Genomic DNA, 18,316 nt, shown 5'->3' on the forward strand with positions numbered 1-18,316 from the left:
GCCCTGGAGAGAATGGAGTGATGTGATAAAGAAGGGTGTTAGGAAGGACACTACAGCAAAATGAGGGTGAGGAGTTGACATCTGAGCTGAGAACTGGATAACAAGAAGGAGCCAGCCATGTGAGAATCTTAAGGAGAGAGAGACAGCAAGTGCAAAGGCCCTGAGGCAGATCCCAGTTTGTATGCCTGCAGAGGAGAAAGGGCCCGTGTGGCTGCAGCTTGGTGAACAATCATTAGAGAAGAAGGCAGGGGTCATCCTGGATATGGTAAGGAGTTTGGATTTTAACTGAAACACTACGGGGAAGCTACTGGAAATTTTTAAGCAGGAAGGTGATACAAATTGACTTACGTTTTCACAAGGTGTTTCAAAACAGCGGTGCCAGGTGGTGTGGGCCAGAAGGGTGCCTCAGGGAGCCCAACGGGCCTTGCACCCTGCAAACCTGTTCACTCGCCTGGACCTGATACCAGGAAACTGATGCCCAGATAGGTCTTTTCCTTAGCAAACCAGTCACCAGGTCTGCAGGTCCCTCAGCTGGAATACAGCCCTGGGCACCCCACCCCCACCCAAGGGTGCATTCTTTTTGCATCTCATCCCCCTCCAGGGAGACTCCGCCCCTGCTCCCTTCCCTACATTTCACCCTAACGCCTCCCCCACTCTGCAAGCCTCCTGTGCAGCTGCCGAGCAGGGTGTCTTGTTGGGGCCTGTCTGACACGGGTGCTGACCTGGTGAACAGGAAGCTTCCTGCAAAGCAGGGCAGGTGGAGCTGGAGGCTGCGTGCACCACGGGCTCGCTGGGCCGCGCATGGAGTGAGTGGACCTGGGAGTGGGGTAAGCACTCATTTCCCCCTGGGCTTCACCTTCCAAAGCAATGCCATCCTGTGGAGAAGGGCGAGAGGGGTGTCCAAAGAACTCAGGGGACCCTCCTGCTTGCAAGGGACTATATCAGGGGTGAAGTGAGTATGGCTTTGGCCTCAGGCTGGCTCCAGGAGGGTGCAGTGGTAAGTAAGGAGCATAGGGGTGGAGAGCAGACAATGCTTTTTTCTGTAACTGGCGTTAGGAACCCAAGTGTAGAACCTGCCTCCATCCTGCCCTCCCTTTCCTGGGGTGCCCAGGCTTAGGGCACCACCAGCAGGATCTGAAGTGAGGAACGATAGTAGGGAGGTCAGAGAGTGGGGCATATTCACATTCTTTTCTGTCACTAGTTTTCAGGTCCTGCCTGCATTAGGCCCTTTTTCCATTCCTGCATCCATCCTGCCTTCCATCCTGGAATGGACCTGCAAGGTTTGAAAGAACCTGCATTGAGTTCCCTCCCGCAAAAATCTGGGAAGAGGAGGATGCAAGACTTTCCCTTTCCCCCTTGCCCTGGAAGTTTAACTCTTCCTCGCCTTTGAAGAGCAGGCAGCTGGAAAAACAAGTCCTGCCTGTTTCATCCAGGAATGCGGGGCCCATCTGTTGGAGGAGGCAGCAGCCCAGCACCTCACTCAGCTCCCATGAGCGGCAGGCACCAGCTTCTAGGAGGCTCAGTTTGGCAACCAACTTTGCCCTCCTCCCTGCCCTGTCCTGTCCTTGCCCCCAGGAGCCTCACAGTTTGAAGGGAGAGAACGGAGAGAGCAGCAAGTGTTTGAGGGGCGGAGCATTAGGTCAGTACCGTCTCACCTAGCCACCCACCACATGACATGCCCCCCCCACCCCCGGACTTTATTTCTCAGCCATGCACGAGGAGCAGGATCAGAACTCCCTCATCCCTAGGGTCCATGTCAGCTCTGACATCCCAGGCATTGAGGGGTTTTCTATGTTCAAGGTTACAAGGTGAGCCAGAGTCAGGTCCTCCTGTCCAGAGGGACCTGTGCTGGGACAGGAACGGGTGGGCTTGGAGTAGGGCAAGCAGCCCTGGCCCATGCTGCAAGGAGTTCCAGATCTAACTCTTGCTTTGCTTCTATCTTGCTGCAAGGCTCTGAGCAGTTCCTCTCCTCTGTGAAGCTTAGTTTCCGTTTACTAATCACAGCTAGTAAGTAAAAACTTACTATGTGTCAGGCACCCAATGAGGTTGACAATAATCTTATGTCTGTTCTACAGAAGAGGAGATGGAGGTGCACAGAGATTAAGCACCCTGCCCAGGAAGGCTCCCAGGTAGTAAGCAGTGGAGCCAGGGCTGGTGGCCAGGCAGCCTAATGCCAGGCTGGTGACCCTGGCCGCTTGGTTTTCCTGCAGCCCTGCACATGCCGACGGAGTTCCGTTTCACTGGAGCTTAGCTCTGGAAGAGACAGGCTGCTGAGCTGGTTGGAAACTATTTCACCATCACTGGGGAGCCACTGAAGGGTTTGGGGGGAAAGCAGAGAAGAGGTCAGGATTGTGTTGTATGTGCCACGTGCCCTTGAGATTTAAACTAGTCTGCTATTGTTAGTTCTCAAATGCAGGGTTTCTTCACCTCAGCACTATTGACATTTGGGGCCTGATCACTTCTTGTTGTTGGGGCGGGAGGGGGGTTCTGTGCATTGTAGGATGTTGAGCAGCATCCCCGGCCTTTACCCACTGAATGCCATCAGCACCCCTGCCCCCATCCTGGGGTAGCTGAGAATATCTTCAGACCATGTCCCCTGAGGGGCAAAATCACCCCCAGTTAGGAACTACAGCAGTGGAAACCATTTTCTTCCTAATGTGCTTTTTTTTTTTTTTTTTTTTTTTTTTTTTTGCTTAGGGCTTTGGGAGTTTCCACCATGATTATTGCTTTGCTGGGCTTTGTTGTTTTCTCGCTCCATCGTACAACCTGTGACAGGCCCCTGGAAGGGATCATCGCCTCCTCCTCCTTGCGCTTCACGCACACCCTTTATAATGCGACCATCTATGAAAACTCTGCCCCCAAGACCTACGTGGAGAGCTCCGTGAAGATGGGCATTTACATCGCCGAGCCCCAGTGGGCAGTGAGGTACCGGATCATCTCTGGGGACGTGGCCAGTGTGTTTAAAACAGAAGAGTATGTGGTGGGCAACTTCTGCTTTCTGAGAATCAGGACGAAGAGCAGCAACACGGCCCTTCTGAACAGGGAGGTGCGGGACAGCTACACCCTCATCGTCCAAGCCACAGAGAAGACTTTGGAGTTGGAGGCTCTGACCCGCGTGGTGGTCCACATCCTGGACCAGAATGACCTGAAGCCCCTCTTCTCCCCGCCTTCATACCGAGTCACCATCTCGGAGGATATGGCCCTCAAGAGCCCCATCTGCAAGGTGACCGCCACGGATGCTGACCTGGGCCAGAACGCAGAGTTCTATTATGCCTTCCACACAAGGTCGGAGACGTTTGCCATCCATCCCACCAGTGGCGTGGTCACGTTGGCTGGGAAGCTCAACGTCACCTGGCGAGGGAAGTACGAGCTCCAGGTGCTGGCTGTGGACCGCATGCGGAAAATCTCCGAGGGCAACGGGTTTGGTAACTTGGCTGCACTCATCATCCATGTAGAGCCGGCCCTCAGGAAGCCCCCGGCCATCACCTCTGTGGTGGTGGCCCTGCCAGACAGCAGTGAGGGGGCCCCCTATGCCACTGTCATGGTAGATGCCAACAGCTCCGGCGAAGTGGACTCACTGGAGATTGTGGATGGTGACCCCGGGAAGTACTTCAAAGCCATCAAGTCTTATGCCCGGAGCAGTGAGTTCGGTCTGGTGTCCGTCAGAGACATCAACTGGCTGGAGCACCTTCATGGCTTCAACCTCAGCCTGCGGGCCAGGAGTGGGGGCAGTCCTCCCTCCTATTCCCAGATCAGGGGCTTTCACCTCCCCCCTTCCAAACTGGCTTCCCTCAAATTTGAGAAGGCTGTTTACAGAGTACAGCTTAGTGAGTTCTCCCCTCCTGGCAGCCGCGTGGTGATGGTGAAAGTAATCAGAGCCTTCCCCAACCTGCAGTATGTTCTGAAGCCATCCTCAGAGGGCGCGGGGTTTAAACTGAATGCTCGCACCGGGCTCATCACCACCACGAAGCTCATGGACTTCCACGACCAAGCCCACTACCAGCTACACATCAAAACCTCCCCGGGCCTGGCCTCCACCACTGTGGTCATCGACATCGTGGACTGTAACAACCATGCCCCCGTCTTCCACAGGTTGTCTTATGCTGGCACCTTTGATGAGAACGTCCCCCCGGGCACCAGTGTTCTGACTGTGACTGCCACAGACCGGGATCATGGGGAGAATGGCTATGTCACCTATTCCATTGCTCGTCCGAAAGATGTGCCCTTTTCTATCGACCCTTCTCTGGGGATCATCTTCACCACCAAACCCATGGACTATGAGCTCATGAAAAGAATTTATACCCTCCAGATACGGGCATCCGATTGGGGATCTCCATTTCGCCAAGAAAAGGAAGTATCTGTTTCTCTTGTGCTCAATAACTTGAATGACAACAAACCTATGTTTGAGGAAGTCAACTGCACTGGGTCTCTCCGGGAAGACTGGCCGGTAGGAAGACCTGTGATGGCTGTGTCAGCTATAGATGTGGATGAGCTTCAGAACCTCAAGTATGAGTTTGTGTCAGGCAATGAGCTAGAGTATTTTTATCTAAATCATTCTTCTGGAGTGATATCCCTCAAACGCTCTTTTATGTATCATACTTCTAGTCAGCCCATCAGTTACTCCCTGAAAATTACAGCCTCAGATGGGAAATACTATGCCTCACCCACAACTTTGAATCTTACTGTAGTGAAGGATCCCCGTCTCGAGGTTCCTATAACATGTGAGAAAACAGGGGTACTGACACGTTTCACAAAGACCATCCTCCACTCTGTTGGGCTTCCCAACCAGGACTCCGATGATGAGGACTTTACTTCCTTGAGTGCATATCAGATCAACCATCATGCCCCACAGTTTGAGGACCACTTCCCGCAGTCCATTGACATCCTTGAGCGTGTTCCTCTCAACACCACCCTGGCCCGCCTGGCAGCCACTGACCCTGATACTGGTTTTAATGGCAAACTGGTCTATGTGATTGCAGATGGCAATGAAGAGGGCTGCTTTGACATTGAGCTAGAGACAGGGCTGCTTACTGTAGCTGCCCCCTTGGACTATGAAACCACCAGTTTTTACATCCTCAATGTCACAGTGTATGACCTGGGCACACCCCAAAAGTCCTCCTGGAAGCTGCTGACAGTGCATGTGAAGGACTGCAATGACAATGCACCCCGATTTCCTCCTGGTGGATACCAGATAACCATCTCAGAGGACACAGAAGTTGGAACCACAATTGCAGAGCTGAAAGCAAAAGACGCTGACTCGGATGACAATGGGAGGGTTCGCTACACCCTGCTAAGCCCCACGGAGAAGTTCTCCCTCCATCCCCTCACTGGGGAACTGGTTGTCACAGGGCACCTGGACAGGGAATCAGAACCTCAGTACATACTCAAGGTGGAGGCCAGGGATCAGCCCAGGAAGGGCCACCAGCTCTTCTCTGTCACCGACCTTACCATCACGTTGGAAGATGTCAATGACAACTCCCCCCAGTGCGTCACAGAACTCAGCAGCCTGAAGGTCCCAGAGGACCTGCCCCCAGGAACTATCCTAACATTTCTGGATGCCTTTGACCCTGACCTGGGCCCAGCGGGAGAAGTGCGACATGTCCTGTTAAATGATGCCCAGGGGACCTTCCATGTGGACCTGGTGACTGGTGCCCTCTCTCTGGAGAAAGAGCTGGACTTTGAGAGGAGGGCTGGATATAACCTGAGCCTGTGGGCCAGTGACAGTGGGAGGCCCTTGGCTCGCAGGACTCTCTGCCATGTGGAGGTGATAGTCCTGGATGTAAATGAGAATCTCCACCCTCCCCGCTTTGACTCCTTTGTGCACCAGGGCCAGGTACAGGAGAACAGCCCCCCGGGAACCCAGGTGATCATAGTGACTGCCCAGGATGATGACAGTGGCTTGGATGGGGAGCTCCAGTACTTCCTGCGGGACGGCACCAGTCTCACAACCTTTAGCATCGACCAAGACACAGGTACCAAAGTGGGGCAGGATGGGAGTGCCAGGTGCTGGGAGAGGATGGGGCTAAGGTAAATCAGAATCTGTCCTGATCTGTCCAGTCAGACTGCAGGCGAAAAAGAAAAGCTACAAATAGGAACTCTCCTTCCTGTCCCTTTCATTTGATTTTTAATCTGTTTTTATCATACTGGGGCTACATATATATATATATATATATATATATATATATATGCATATGTGTGTGCATCCATTTAAGTTGAATTAACCATATCACTAGCATCTGTATATGTGTGTATATATACATATACAATACACATACAAACATATTACATATATTTGCTTATAAAAGTAATACATCATGGTTATATATCTTGTATATAATTTAAAAATGAATGTTTCTCTGTCACCCATCTCCTCAGATACAGTATATATTAACAAATTTGTCTATAATCTTCTAAACTTTTCTTCTTTGTATCTGGGATATTATCACTGTTCGTGTCATTATCATGAAAACATAATAGAAGCTAATTCTGAAACTTATTTTTTTCATGTAACATAACTCCAGGGTATCTTATATGTTAGTACATATAAATCTTTGTAATTCCTTTTGAATGGCTGCATTTTATCCTATCATATAGGTGTAACATCCTTGTTCATATACTTTTACTCATATGCATTAGTGTCTATAGGAAAACCCATTAAAAACGCAGTTGTTGCGTCAAAAAATAATTCGTATTTTCAATGTGAATAGGTATTTCCAAATTGCCCTCCACAAAACGTGGAACCAACTTATTTATCCCTTTCAAGCTTCATAGAAAATAAGTGCATTTCATCAAACACTTACTGAGCACCCTCTACTTGTGAGGCCCCTCATAGACACTTTGGGGGAGATCCCTGGTGAATAAAGGTAGGTCACTGCCCTCAAGGACTTTACAGTCTGATGGCTGATTTATTTCCAGGGTAAAGGGCAGGGTGATGTGGTGGAAAGAGCATTAGACTGAGAGTCAGTTCAAACCCAGTTTTCCCACCTATTACTACATAGTCTTAGTCAAGTCATGCTCCTTCTTTGAGCCTTAGTTTCCCCACCCATCAAAGGACTAGGTTCCTTCATCTCTGACATGTTGACTCTGAACAGGGGCCCTGCCCCCTCACATCAGCCCTTCCAGATGAGTGTGAGCCATGAGAACTGAGGGTGCAAGCCTCTTTTGCTCACTAGTGAACTCTCAACTTCTAGAACAGTGCAGACCCAGAGCAAGCAATTTGTGGAGCTAAGTCTTTAAAATCATGAAGATACTGCAAAGGGGAATAGCAATTTATCTATCAAATCCCCAACCCTTAAACTGTATCTATACTATCTGAAACTTGAAGGAACCAGTTTGAGGACAACTGTGAGGAAATCCCTTCGAGAATGTGAAGTAAAGCAAACAATAGGCCTTGGGTTGAAGAGGCCAGGAGAAAGTAGGTCAGCTACCACCGTCTTCTGGAAAGCTGCATGTGCCAGAGTCCTGGGCCTATTTTGGCAGAGAAAGGCTCTGAGAGGTTCAACAGTAAGGATATGAATTTCCCCATGTTTAACTCAGCAGCTCCCACACCATATTGCCAACAGTTTCCTTTTCTCACAGAACACCTTTCAGTATCCTTTCCAGAGAACTGTTTGGGGAGGGTTAGGTAAGATGATCTCTAAAGCTACTTTGAGCTCTAAAATATTCTGGGGTTTGGCAATCGACTATCCCTAGGAATGATTCAGACCCTGGCAACCTTGGACCGAGAATTCGTGTCCTGCTACTGGCTCACGGTACTGGCAGTGGATCGGGGTTCCGTGCCCCTCTCTGCTGTAACGGAAGTCTACATCGAGGTGACGGATGTCAACGACAACCCACCCCGGATGTCCAGACCTGTGTTCTACCCCTCAGTCCAGGAGGATGCGCCCCTGCACACTTCTGTGCTTCAGCTGGATGCCTGGGACCCAGACTCCAGCTCCAAAGGGAAGCTGACCTTCAACATCACCAGTGGGAACCACATGGGATTTTTTGTTATTCACCCTTTCACAGGTAAGTACCTCAGAAATCTGGATGAATGGGATCCCTTAACTCAGTGCTTCTCAAAGTGTGGTCCCGGACCAGCATAGTCATGGACCTATAAACTTGTTAGAAGGTCTCACCTTAGAACTACTGAATCAGAACTCAGGGTGGGCCCAGGAATCTGTATTGTAACAAGATAGCCAGGGGATTCCGATGGGTGGTAACACTGAGAACCACTGCTCCCCAAAGTCATCTCTATGGGAAAACAAGATATGAAAGCTCTCTTTCTTTGGGGCCTAGGGATGTTAACAGTTTGCTTAGTGACTCCAGACCTCCAAGTCCTCCAAAATGACCACTCCCCTGAGTCACAAGCCACAGTCTGAATTTCCTAACCCTAGATCCAAACTGATCTCGAGCCTGCCCACAGAGTGGTGGCAACAGAGATCCACTTGAGCAGAGTCAACCATCTCACAGATACCTATCCTAAGCCCAAGGCCCTCTGGGGCAAGGTTGTTGTGAGGTTTAGAGGAGTCAGATGTCACCAGCTTGCAGTAGCCAGCCATCTGTAGCCCACACAGGGGTTTTGTGTGGCTTGCACAAGCTTTAAACAATGATTTTTCAAGTTGTTTTGAAAAGTGGGGAATTCCAACAAAACATTCCATGTTTTTGGTTGTCACTAAAAGATCTGGTAACACGGTCCGCCCTGCCCCCCATTCCTCAGGACCACAATTGCTTGGCTCCCTAGGTAGAGCAGGTGCTTGTCCTCTGGTCCCCACAGTCCCCTCATTCCCCATTGCATTACTGCTAGCCTGCTTTCCACTTTTCGGCTATCTGCCTGCCTCCTGTTGAAATCTGGGATTCAGTCCCCACTACAGATACTTCTCCAGGGCCACATCTTCCTCTTGGAGGATGAACAACAACCCGATTGCAGAGAAGGCTGACATTCTCTCTTCTGAACCTAGGATTCTATTTTCCAGCTCCAACAACTCACCCTGGTGAGACTGGAGGAGGGGGAAAGAGAGAAAGCTAGCGGACAGCCTCCCCATCCTCAAGTCAAGGAAACCAGGAAAAGCATGAGCCTGGGGGTCCTGGGGCAGACAGTAGGTGGGGGATACACGTGTCTGTTTGCACAGTGGCATTTGTTGGAACCTTTCCTGTTAACCTTTGACCTCGGGGAACGGATTAGTCTTCCTAGAAAGATGCTTTCAGCCTAGAAACAGGCCTAGCTGGCTCTACCTGGTTCCACCCTCTCCCTCCCTTTTCAGAAGAGGAAAGAGATCTCTCACCTAAGGCATTAGCTTCTCAATGTCTTCAAATCCCTATTCTGTTTACTGTCAACAGTTCCCTGGCATGGGGTCTGGCAAAGTGCCCCCGAGGACAGAGATGTTCTTAGTCTTCCTGAAGTTGAGGAAGAAATTTTTACCAGAATAAACATCTAAAAATAAAATAATCAGCAATGAACTCTCAACCTAGCTTTCTTAACAGCACCATGTTATTGTTCCGCTTCTCTGCTTGGATACCATGAATGGTGTCCCTATGCCCTTAAGTTAAAGCCAGATCCTGCTGTGTCCCGCAACCTTGTGCCTGACATGGCCCCTCCGAACCTTTCTGGCCTCTCTCACCTTGCCACTCTCTGAGTCGAGCCACATGGCCATACCCTTTCCTGGCACAAAGCCTTTGCCCATGCTGTTCTGAGCCACGAGTCTCTTCCTCTCCTTTTTTTGTTTCTTTAATATATTGTTATTCAGTTTATTTATTTCAAAGAGGAAGGAAGAAGAGAGAGAAACATCAATGATGAGAGAGAATCATCGATTAGCTTCCACCTGCACATCCCACACTGGAGATTGAGCCTGCAACCCAGGCATGTCCCTTGACCAGGAATTGGACCTGTGACCTCCAGGTGCATAGGTTGATGCTCAACCACTGAGCCACGCTGGCCAGGCTTTTCCTCTCCTTTTGTCTGGCTAACTCTTGCTCTTCTTTCAGGTCCCAGCCCAGCTCTGCTTTCCTCAGAGAAGTTTTTTTTGACACTATAATATACTTCCCAGCACCATCTCCTTGCCTCCTTTTAAAAAGCATTTGTCACATAGAACATTATATGCATTTGTATGATTATTCTATTAACTTATCCATGTCTTTTACTAGACTTCAAAGGCTTTCTAGAAAAGGAATGTTGATTAAGCACAATATAATATCTACGGGTTTGGATGCCTGTTGTACCTTTGATAACCTCATTCTTGACTTTCCTAATGCATGCAAAGGACTGGCATCTTCTCTCCTTTGTGGCCTCAATTATAGCCATAGCACCTCATAAAATTAAAACTGTACTTAAAGGGACAAGTGAGCTGAGAGGAGCCTTCCTCTGGCTTATCTGTACCAGGGTCATGGGAAAGAGCTGAATAATACAATAGGAACAGAGGAGTAAAAAGCTACCACTTTGTGATTTTTCATGAACTGAACACGATGACTGAGATCCTTGTTGTAACTCCTGACAAGCTGCCTGTTTTACTCAACAATGCATTGTGCACAGCAGCCTCCTCATGGTGAAAGGGGGGCATGGGTGTATTCTCCCGCTTCCTCCCTTGCCTTTCTCTTCCTCCAGAGTTCCATTTCCCCTTAATGTTCTTGTTCTTCAAAGGCCAGAATTCCAGTCAAGGATTTGTATGTACCCCTCCAAGTTACCCCAGTGAAGTGGCCCTGGGAGCCCTGGGAGCTCAGGTCTCTCTCCTACCATCTCTCCCCCAGGTCTGCTGTCCACTGCTCGGCAACTGGACCGAGAGAACAAGGATGAACACATCCTGGAGGTGAGTAATGGTGGTGCACCCACTCACTGGATTTGAAACCTCCTGAAGGATGCCAGGCTGGAGCCCAGCCAGGCCTTGGGCCACATGCATATCTCCAAGCTGAGGAGGGTGCTAAGCTCAGGGAGGAGTTGCTACTTAAGCTGTCGTTGGTGGTGAAGACTCTGAGAATCTCTGCTGGCTCATTAGTGCTGTGAAGGGAAAGAACCTAAAACCATGTCCAGGCTGGGCAGGAAGTACTGATTTATTAGTAATGCCTGTAGTGAGTGCAGTAAGAGGGAGCAGTGCACATGTGCTGTGCAGGTTAGTCTGGTTTCCAGCCGATCCCCATGATTCAGAGAGAGGGTCACCCAAGGGTAAACACCAGGTCAGCAACAGGGCCAGGATAAAAACCAGACCTTTTCTAAAATCCCATGAGCGTGCACCACCTGGTGCCCATTTCAACTAGAGCAGTGGTCGCCAAACTGCAAGTTTGGCTCTTCCACAAAATACCACGTGCGGGCGTGCATGTACATTATGATTGAAACTTCGTGGCCCTTGCGCAGTAGCCAGTTTTCAACTCTCAAAAGAAATTTCAATCATTGTACTGTGATATTTGGCTCTGTTGACTAATGAGTTTGCTGACCACTAAACTAGAGGAATTGATCTTGACCTAGTCAAAGGATTCTAGCTATGCCCCCTCCTGAGCTATCCATACCATTGAATAGGCACCTCTCTTCTAATCTTAAAGACATCAGTTGTGAGGGGCACATATTCCTCAGCAGAACCGAAATAAACTTGACTGTGCTCCCAGGCTCTGCACATACCTTTGTAAGAATCAGGAGTGAACAGTAACTAACCGGCCTTCTAGAGATTGGAGCACTCTCCGGAGTCTAGGAAAGGCATTTATCTTTAAACACCAATGTATTTTTAAAAATGGGAACCATTTAGAGTAGCAATGTCCTGTCTCCTACCCTCGGGGTCACCGATACATGGGACCATCTGCCCCTTCAGGAAATACTCCCTGATTCTAAAATTGTCTGTCTTTTCTTTCATTCTGGATTTCATTTCATGCATCGAGCTGTCTGTCTGACTCAAAAGGTACCACCCAATCCTTCATAAACATCTCATTTGTTTCTTCTATCATCTAGTAACTTAAAGACACTGGAGAACAAAGCTTATGAGAATTATGAGCAAATAAAAAGTCAATGGACTCTGAGAAATGGCCCACAGGCCTCCTGAGAAAGGGCACTGTCTTGTTTTAAAGAGCCTCTGTGACTTTGTCTTCTTCCAGTTATTTCTGGTTCTTTCTCTGTTCCCGCTGGCTTCCCTGTGGGTGAGGTTGCCAGAACAGGGTTCCAAGTAGGTGAGGTTGGGATAATAAAAGTCACACTCATACACCGAAGAACAGACTGATGTTTCCGGGCTGTTGAAAGCAGGGGTAGTGGTTGCAGTGGGTGGCAACACATATTTTCTGCTTTGTATTTGGCAACTCATGCTGGATTCTGTTCCCAGGTGACGGTGCTGGACAATGGGGAGCCCTCCCTAAGGTCCACCTCCAGGGTGGTGGTATGCATCTCGGACGTCAATGACAACCCCCCTGTGTTCTCCCACAAGCTCTTCAATGTCCGCCTTCCAGAGAGGCTGAGCCCGGTGACCCCTGGGCCTGTGTACAGGCTCGTGGCTTCAGACCTGGATGAGGGTCTCAATGGCAGGGTCACCTACAGTATTGAGGAGAGTGACAAGGAGGGCTTCAGCATCCACCCGGTCACAGGCATGGTGTCGTCCAGCAACACCTTCGCGGCCGGAGAATACAACATCCTAACGGTGAGGGGGCACAGAGGCCTTGGAGGGGTGTGACATTGCCGGTTAGGGATTTTCTCTGATACAGGAGGAAGGAGGCAGCCACCAGGCATGATGAAGGTGCTACTCCCATAGAGCCTAGGAACCCCAACATCAGCCAAAGGGTCAGAATTATGGGCCTTTCTATCTGAGGGTAATAAGGTCCTATTCTTAACGATAAAGATTTTGGTGAGAGTAGCAAGAGCTTTAGAATCAAGATAAGCCTGAGTTCTTATCCTAGCTCTGTGGCCTTGTGCAAGTCATTTAATCCCTTTGAGCTTTTGCTTTATCATCTGTAAAAGGGACTAAGAACACTTTCCTTGTAGGAAGGCAAGATAGCAATGTTTAGGGCATGGGATCTCATGTCAGACAGCCTAAATCCAACCCAGACTCATTGCCATCCAGGCAGAAAACCCCAGGCTATATATTCACCATGCTGAGCCCCAGTTTCCTCCTGCAAAAGGGGAGGTGATAATGGTGCCTCTCTCAGGTCTGTCATGTGTATTAAATTAGATATGGCACATGTGGCTCTTAGAGCAGGGCCTGACATAGTGAAAGCTCATAAATTCTAGTTTATTATGTTTACAGTTGATGGGAGGGTAAAGGGTCCATGTGTGTAAAATCTGGTTTAGGAACCAGCACATCGTAAGCATTATTTTGTCACTTCTCATGAGGTTCTTGAACACAGGTTCTATGGTCTGTTCACCACTGTGCCTGCAACCACCAGCATGTACCTGCTTACAGTAAGCCCTCAACTCTGTGTTGAATGAGTAGACGAGAGGCCAGCTCAGTCAGTCACAGGGCACCCTGTTTCTTGGATGGTCACCTGGATCTTCTTTTTTCTTGGATCTTCTGCTCCTAGAGACAAAGCCTCACTCTCAGTTTTGGCCTCTTTTCAGATCCAGGCAACAGACAGTGGGCAGCCACCACTCTCGGCCAGTGTCCGGCTACACATCGAGTGGATCCCTCAGCCCCGGCCCTCCTCCATCCCACTGGCCTTTGACGAGCCCCACTACAGCTTTACAGTCATGGAGACAGACCCCGTGAATCACATGGTGGGGGTCATTAGTGTCGAGGGCCGACCTGGACTCTTCTGGTTCAACATCTCAGGTGAGGCCCTCAGAGGGCCAGCCCCTCCCTTCCTTATAGACTATCCCTAGTCCTCAAAGCATGATCCTTCTGAGTCCTTTCAAGGTCATGCTCCATGGAAGCCCCTTTTTGGGCCACAGGTGGTTCTCTGGGGCAATGAGTAGTAGGGGCACCATTTGTGCCAGACTTCCACACCAGGTAGTTCTCAGATGCAACCTCCTGGTCTCACTGATAAGTAGAGCCAGAGTTGGACAGTGCTTCAGCTACCCCTAAGAGGGTGGTCAGAGAGACCCAGAGGAGAAAGGACAAGTTTTATGTTTCTTCTTCTGCCTCCATGTGAAAAGCAGCACTAACTTCATTGACCGTGAGCCTGAGGCCAGCTATATGTTCTGGTCCCAGCTATATGTTCTATCCTCAAGATCAGGGGAAAGTGTCCATTTTCATTGTAGGAGATACTTGGGTCCAAGCTCTGATGGCCTGCTCTGAAACTCCTTTCTATTCTTAATCCAAGATTAAAAAAAAAAAAATCAGTGGGGTGGTGGGGGTGGCACAGACCCACTTTGGGCATCTGATGAATGCTTGGGATCCTCTTCCCAGAAAGTTGCACACACCAACATAGATTTGTAGACAAATTTAGTGGTTTCATACATTCTCTGAAACCCAGTCAGGGATTCCAGGTTAAGAACCTGTAATCAAGAGTTTTAGCACAAACCATGGATTTCTATTACAGTTTCCCAGCCTGGTTCAGAGATTGGATGTGCACTTGTCTTAAGCTTTTGGCCTCCTGCAATTACTTCCAGTTCTGACTCACTGCTCTTTTTTATTGTTTGGTTTTCTTTCTTTTATATAAAATGAATACATGTACTCTAAAGAACATTGAGAAAATACAAATGAATGCAAAGCAGATAATAAAAATCACCTAAACTCTCACCAATCAGAAGCTAATCCACTGTTATAATTTTGATATGTTTTGTTCTAGTCATTTTTCTACACACACACACACACACACACACACACACAAGGTTATATGAAAATATTGCTTTCTAAGTTTTAAAAATGTATGATGAACATATTTCCATGTCACTAAATAGATCTCTATTTAGTAGACATTTAAATAGCTGCATGCTAATCCTATATTTTAGATTCTTAGAATTCATGAAATCAATTTCCTCTTGATGATTAGAGTTATTTTCTTTTTTTTTTTCCTGGGCATTGGCATCTTTAGGCCAGAGAAACTGCCTGGAAGCCATGAAGTAGAGCTCCATCACTCCTACATGTTTAATCCTAGTTGCAGAATATATTCTGTGACTAATTTTGATCTTCCTCTGAGACTCTTCGTTCCACATAAGTTCACCTTTTTCCATATCATTACTTGGATCTTGATAAAAATTTGACAATAACTTAACAAGAAAATGACAGCTTTTTGGATGCCTGGGGAATAAACTCCAGCCTGTCACCCAGATATTGCACTGTTTCTGAACAGTCTTAAACCCCTGGTTCAGGTTCTTCCTTGAATGCCTACAGTCCCTCCAGCCAAGGTTGGCACCCACTCCCAACTCCTCTAAATCTGCCAGCCAAACCCCATGTTGTGCTCCTGCTGCCTAAGTCACTGAGATTGTGTGCTTCCCACCCCCTCACACTCCAGGTGGGGACAAAGACATGGACTTTGATATTGAGAAGACCACAGGCAGCATCATCATCGCCAAGCCTCTCGACACGCGGAAGAGGTCGAGCTATAATTTGACTGTGGAGGTGACTGATGGGTTCCACACCATTGCCACCCAGGTTAGAAGCCTCCGCTGGGAATTCTCAAGTTGAGAGGAGATAGGAGTCCTGCTTAGTTGGGATGAAACTACAAATGGCTTTCTGTGCTTGTGTTTTCCTCAAAGAATGCTAAAATGGAATCAATGTTATGCATCCCAGTCTAATCTGACACACATCCTACTTCTGTGATCTTGGAAGGATCCTTTTTCCCATTGTGGATCTCTGTATATTAAGGGGTTTGTTTAAATTACTAGTTTTTTGTTGTTTTGTTATATATATATATATATATATATATATATATATATATATATATATATATATATATATATATCAGAGAGGAAGGGAGAGGGAGAGAGATAGAAACATCAATGATGAGAGAGAATCATTGATTGGCTGTCTCCTGCAGACTGCCCATTGGTGATCAAGCCCACAATCCAGGCATGTGCCCTGACCCGGAATCGAATCATGACCTCCTGATTCATAGCTAGATGCTCAACCACAGAGCCACATCAGCCAGGCTAAATTAGTAGTTTTTAATTAAAGATAGAGGGCCATGGGACTACTATGGACATGAGGAATTATAGCCAAGTAAATGGGGCTCTGGATTTCTACTTTGGCTTCAGTCAGATTTTATCTGTTTCATATATTGAGATTTCACATAAAATTTCATCTAAAGAAAAGACCCTATAAAAAATTGTTTTTGAAAACCACTAGATTACATGTTAACTGAAAGTTTTAGGAGTTTGAAATTTCATTATTCATTCAACACATTCTTAAGTACTGTGCACCAGGCATGGTACTAGGCAGATGATACGGTGGTGAACCCTGACTTTATGGAGTTTCCAGTCTATCTTCTGTCTCACTCTCCTCCCTAGGTCTACATTGTCATGATTGCCAACGTTAACCACCACAGGCCCCAGTTTCTGGAAGCTCATTATGAAGTCAGAGTTCCCCAAGACACACTGCCTGGGGTTGAGCTCCTCCACGTCCAGGCCACAGATCAAGACAAGGGCAAGGGCCTCATCTACACCATACATGGCAGCCAAGACCCAGAAAGTGCCAGCCTCTTCCAGCTGGACCCAAGCAGTGGTGTCCTGGTAACGGTGGGGAAATTGGACCTGAGCTCAGGGCCCTCCCAGCACATGCTGACAGTTATGGTGAGTTAGCTGAAAAATCAGGTAAAAAATCTACTTGCATAAAGATATGTGGGGGTGGACGCTTAGGGGCATGCTGAAAGTTCCCTTTCCCCCTGATAGGCCAGGTGTACTGATGCTCAGAATGATAATCCATGAGATGAGTTGTGACATTTCATAAAGGATGCCTGGGAGTGAAGAAAGAGATGGGACAGCTGCCAAGAAAACTCCTGCAATCTTAGACTTGCTCCAAATATCCCCCAACAGTTCTCTCCCTGTTTCATGAACTGCATGACCACAATATGGATTTATATAGTGTCAGAGCTGGGAGGGACCCAGAGACCCTCTCACCCAGAGCAAACACTAGGGTGAGGTGAGCCAGGTATATAGGGCACAAAATTTAAGGAGGACTCACTCTCAGGGTCTTTTGTCTACACTTTTATGACCCTGAGAGTCAGTGCCTCCTTATATTTATGCCCTATTTGTCTCACTCCAGTCCAAGCCCTGATCCTACCATTTCTCTTATACCTGAGGTCCACAGAAGAAGAGAGATGTGCTCACCATCATATAGTTCTTTCTGAAGGAACTAAAACTAGAGTCCAGCCTTCCTGACTCGAGGTTCAGGGTTTTTATATATTAGTATATTATTCTTTGGGTATATTGATGTATATTAAAGGCTCTGAGAAGTCCAGCAGTAAAGAAAGATTTAACTTCATTTAATTTAGTGCTCCCTAAATTTACTTAACTATAGAATATTTCTTCATCCCTGCACAACATGTTAACAGCTTGAAAAACTAAAATTCTCTGAGACAGAATTTGGCAAATACTGTTTCTCTGTTAATTTCTGCCTTTCTCCTAAAGTGAGATTATCCATTAAAATAGCTAAGCCTAATAATCAATAATTAATAAAAACTTATTTTAAAAGAAAAAAGAGCATAAATGAGAACAAATTGAAAGGAACTGAGCTACAATTGGGTGTACATAGGCATTCTACTTCATTGACCTCAATCTAACCAAGCCTCTTCCCATTCCATTTGCTACTCACCCCATTATCTCCTCGGGCCCATAGGTCCGAGACCAGGAGATGCCCATCAGGAGGAACTTTGTGTGGGTGTCTATTCACGTGGAAGATGGAAACCGCCACCCACCCCGCTTCACCCAGCTCCACTATGAGGCAAGAGTTCCTGACACCACAGCCCCAGGCACAGAGCTGCTCCAAGTCCGAGCCACGGATGGTGACCGGGGAGCCAATGCTGAGGTCCACTACTCCCTTCTGAAAGGTGAGAGGCCTGGCTATAAGTCCAGAAGGGGGTAGGGGTTTTGGTAATAAAGAGAAGCACTACAGGCATGAAGCTGGAATTTACTCAAGATCCAAGCTCTCTAAATTTTGGCAAGCTATCACTCTAGAACAGGGGTGGGGAACATTTGGCCCGCAGGCCATATAAGGCCTGCGAGATGATTTGTTCTGGCCCTGTGAAATCATCCCAGGAAAGACATGAAATTCAATAAATCTAGGAGCTTTTTTCATAGCAAAATAAATTTATATTAAGTGAATTATATTAAGTGAATGATGTCATAAATATCCAATGGCCCTTGGCAGAAAATAAGTTCCCCACCTTTGCTCTAGAGCAGTGGTCACCAACTGGTGGACCATGGACAACTGGTGGTCCATGAGGTCTGAAAGGTTGGTGGCTGAAGCCCTAGAGCAGTGGTCAGCAAATAGCGGCTCAC

The 18,316-nt window shown here is 47.8% G+C and overlaps 1 protein-coding gene across 3 annotated transcripts in view; it reads left to right on the plus strand.

The window, feature by feature from the left end:
- FAT2 (FAT atypical cadherin 2) overlaps positions 1–18,316 on the plus strand; it is a 65,545-nt gene that overhangs the window by 15,447 nt on the left and 31,782 nt on the right. For 2 of the 3 annotated variants that reach the window (XM_084884037.1, XM_084884039.1), the window contains exons 2-9: positions 2,698–5,972; positions 7,693–8,007; positions 10,723–10,781; positions 12,273–12,584; positions 13,499–13,709; positions 15,334–15,473; positions 16,328–16,609; positions 17,655–17,865. In XM_084884037.1, the coding sequence (XP_084740163.1) occupies positions 2,717–5,972; positions 7,693–8,007; positions 10,723–10,781; positions 12,273–12,584; positions 13,499–13,709; positions 15,334–15,473; positions 16,328–16,609; positions 17,655–17,865 (4,786 nt within the window). In that variant the 5' untranslated portion in view covers positions 2,698–2,716. Of the gene's footprint in view, positions 1–403; positions 828–2,697; positions 5,973–7,692; positions 8,008–10,722; positions 10,782–12,272; positions 12,585–13,498; positions 13,710–15,333; positions 15,474–16,327; positions 16,610–17,654; positions 17,866–18,316 lie in introns of those variants that run through there. The other variant, XM_084884038.1, reaches the window with a different exon arrangement.

Source organism: Pipistrellus hanaki, assembly GCF_964339955.1.
Source record: "Pipistrellus hanaki genome assembly, chromosome: 5".
NCBI lineage: Eukaryota > Metazoa > Chordata > Mammalia > Chiroptera > Vespertilionidae > Pipistrellus > Pipistrellus hanaki.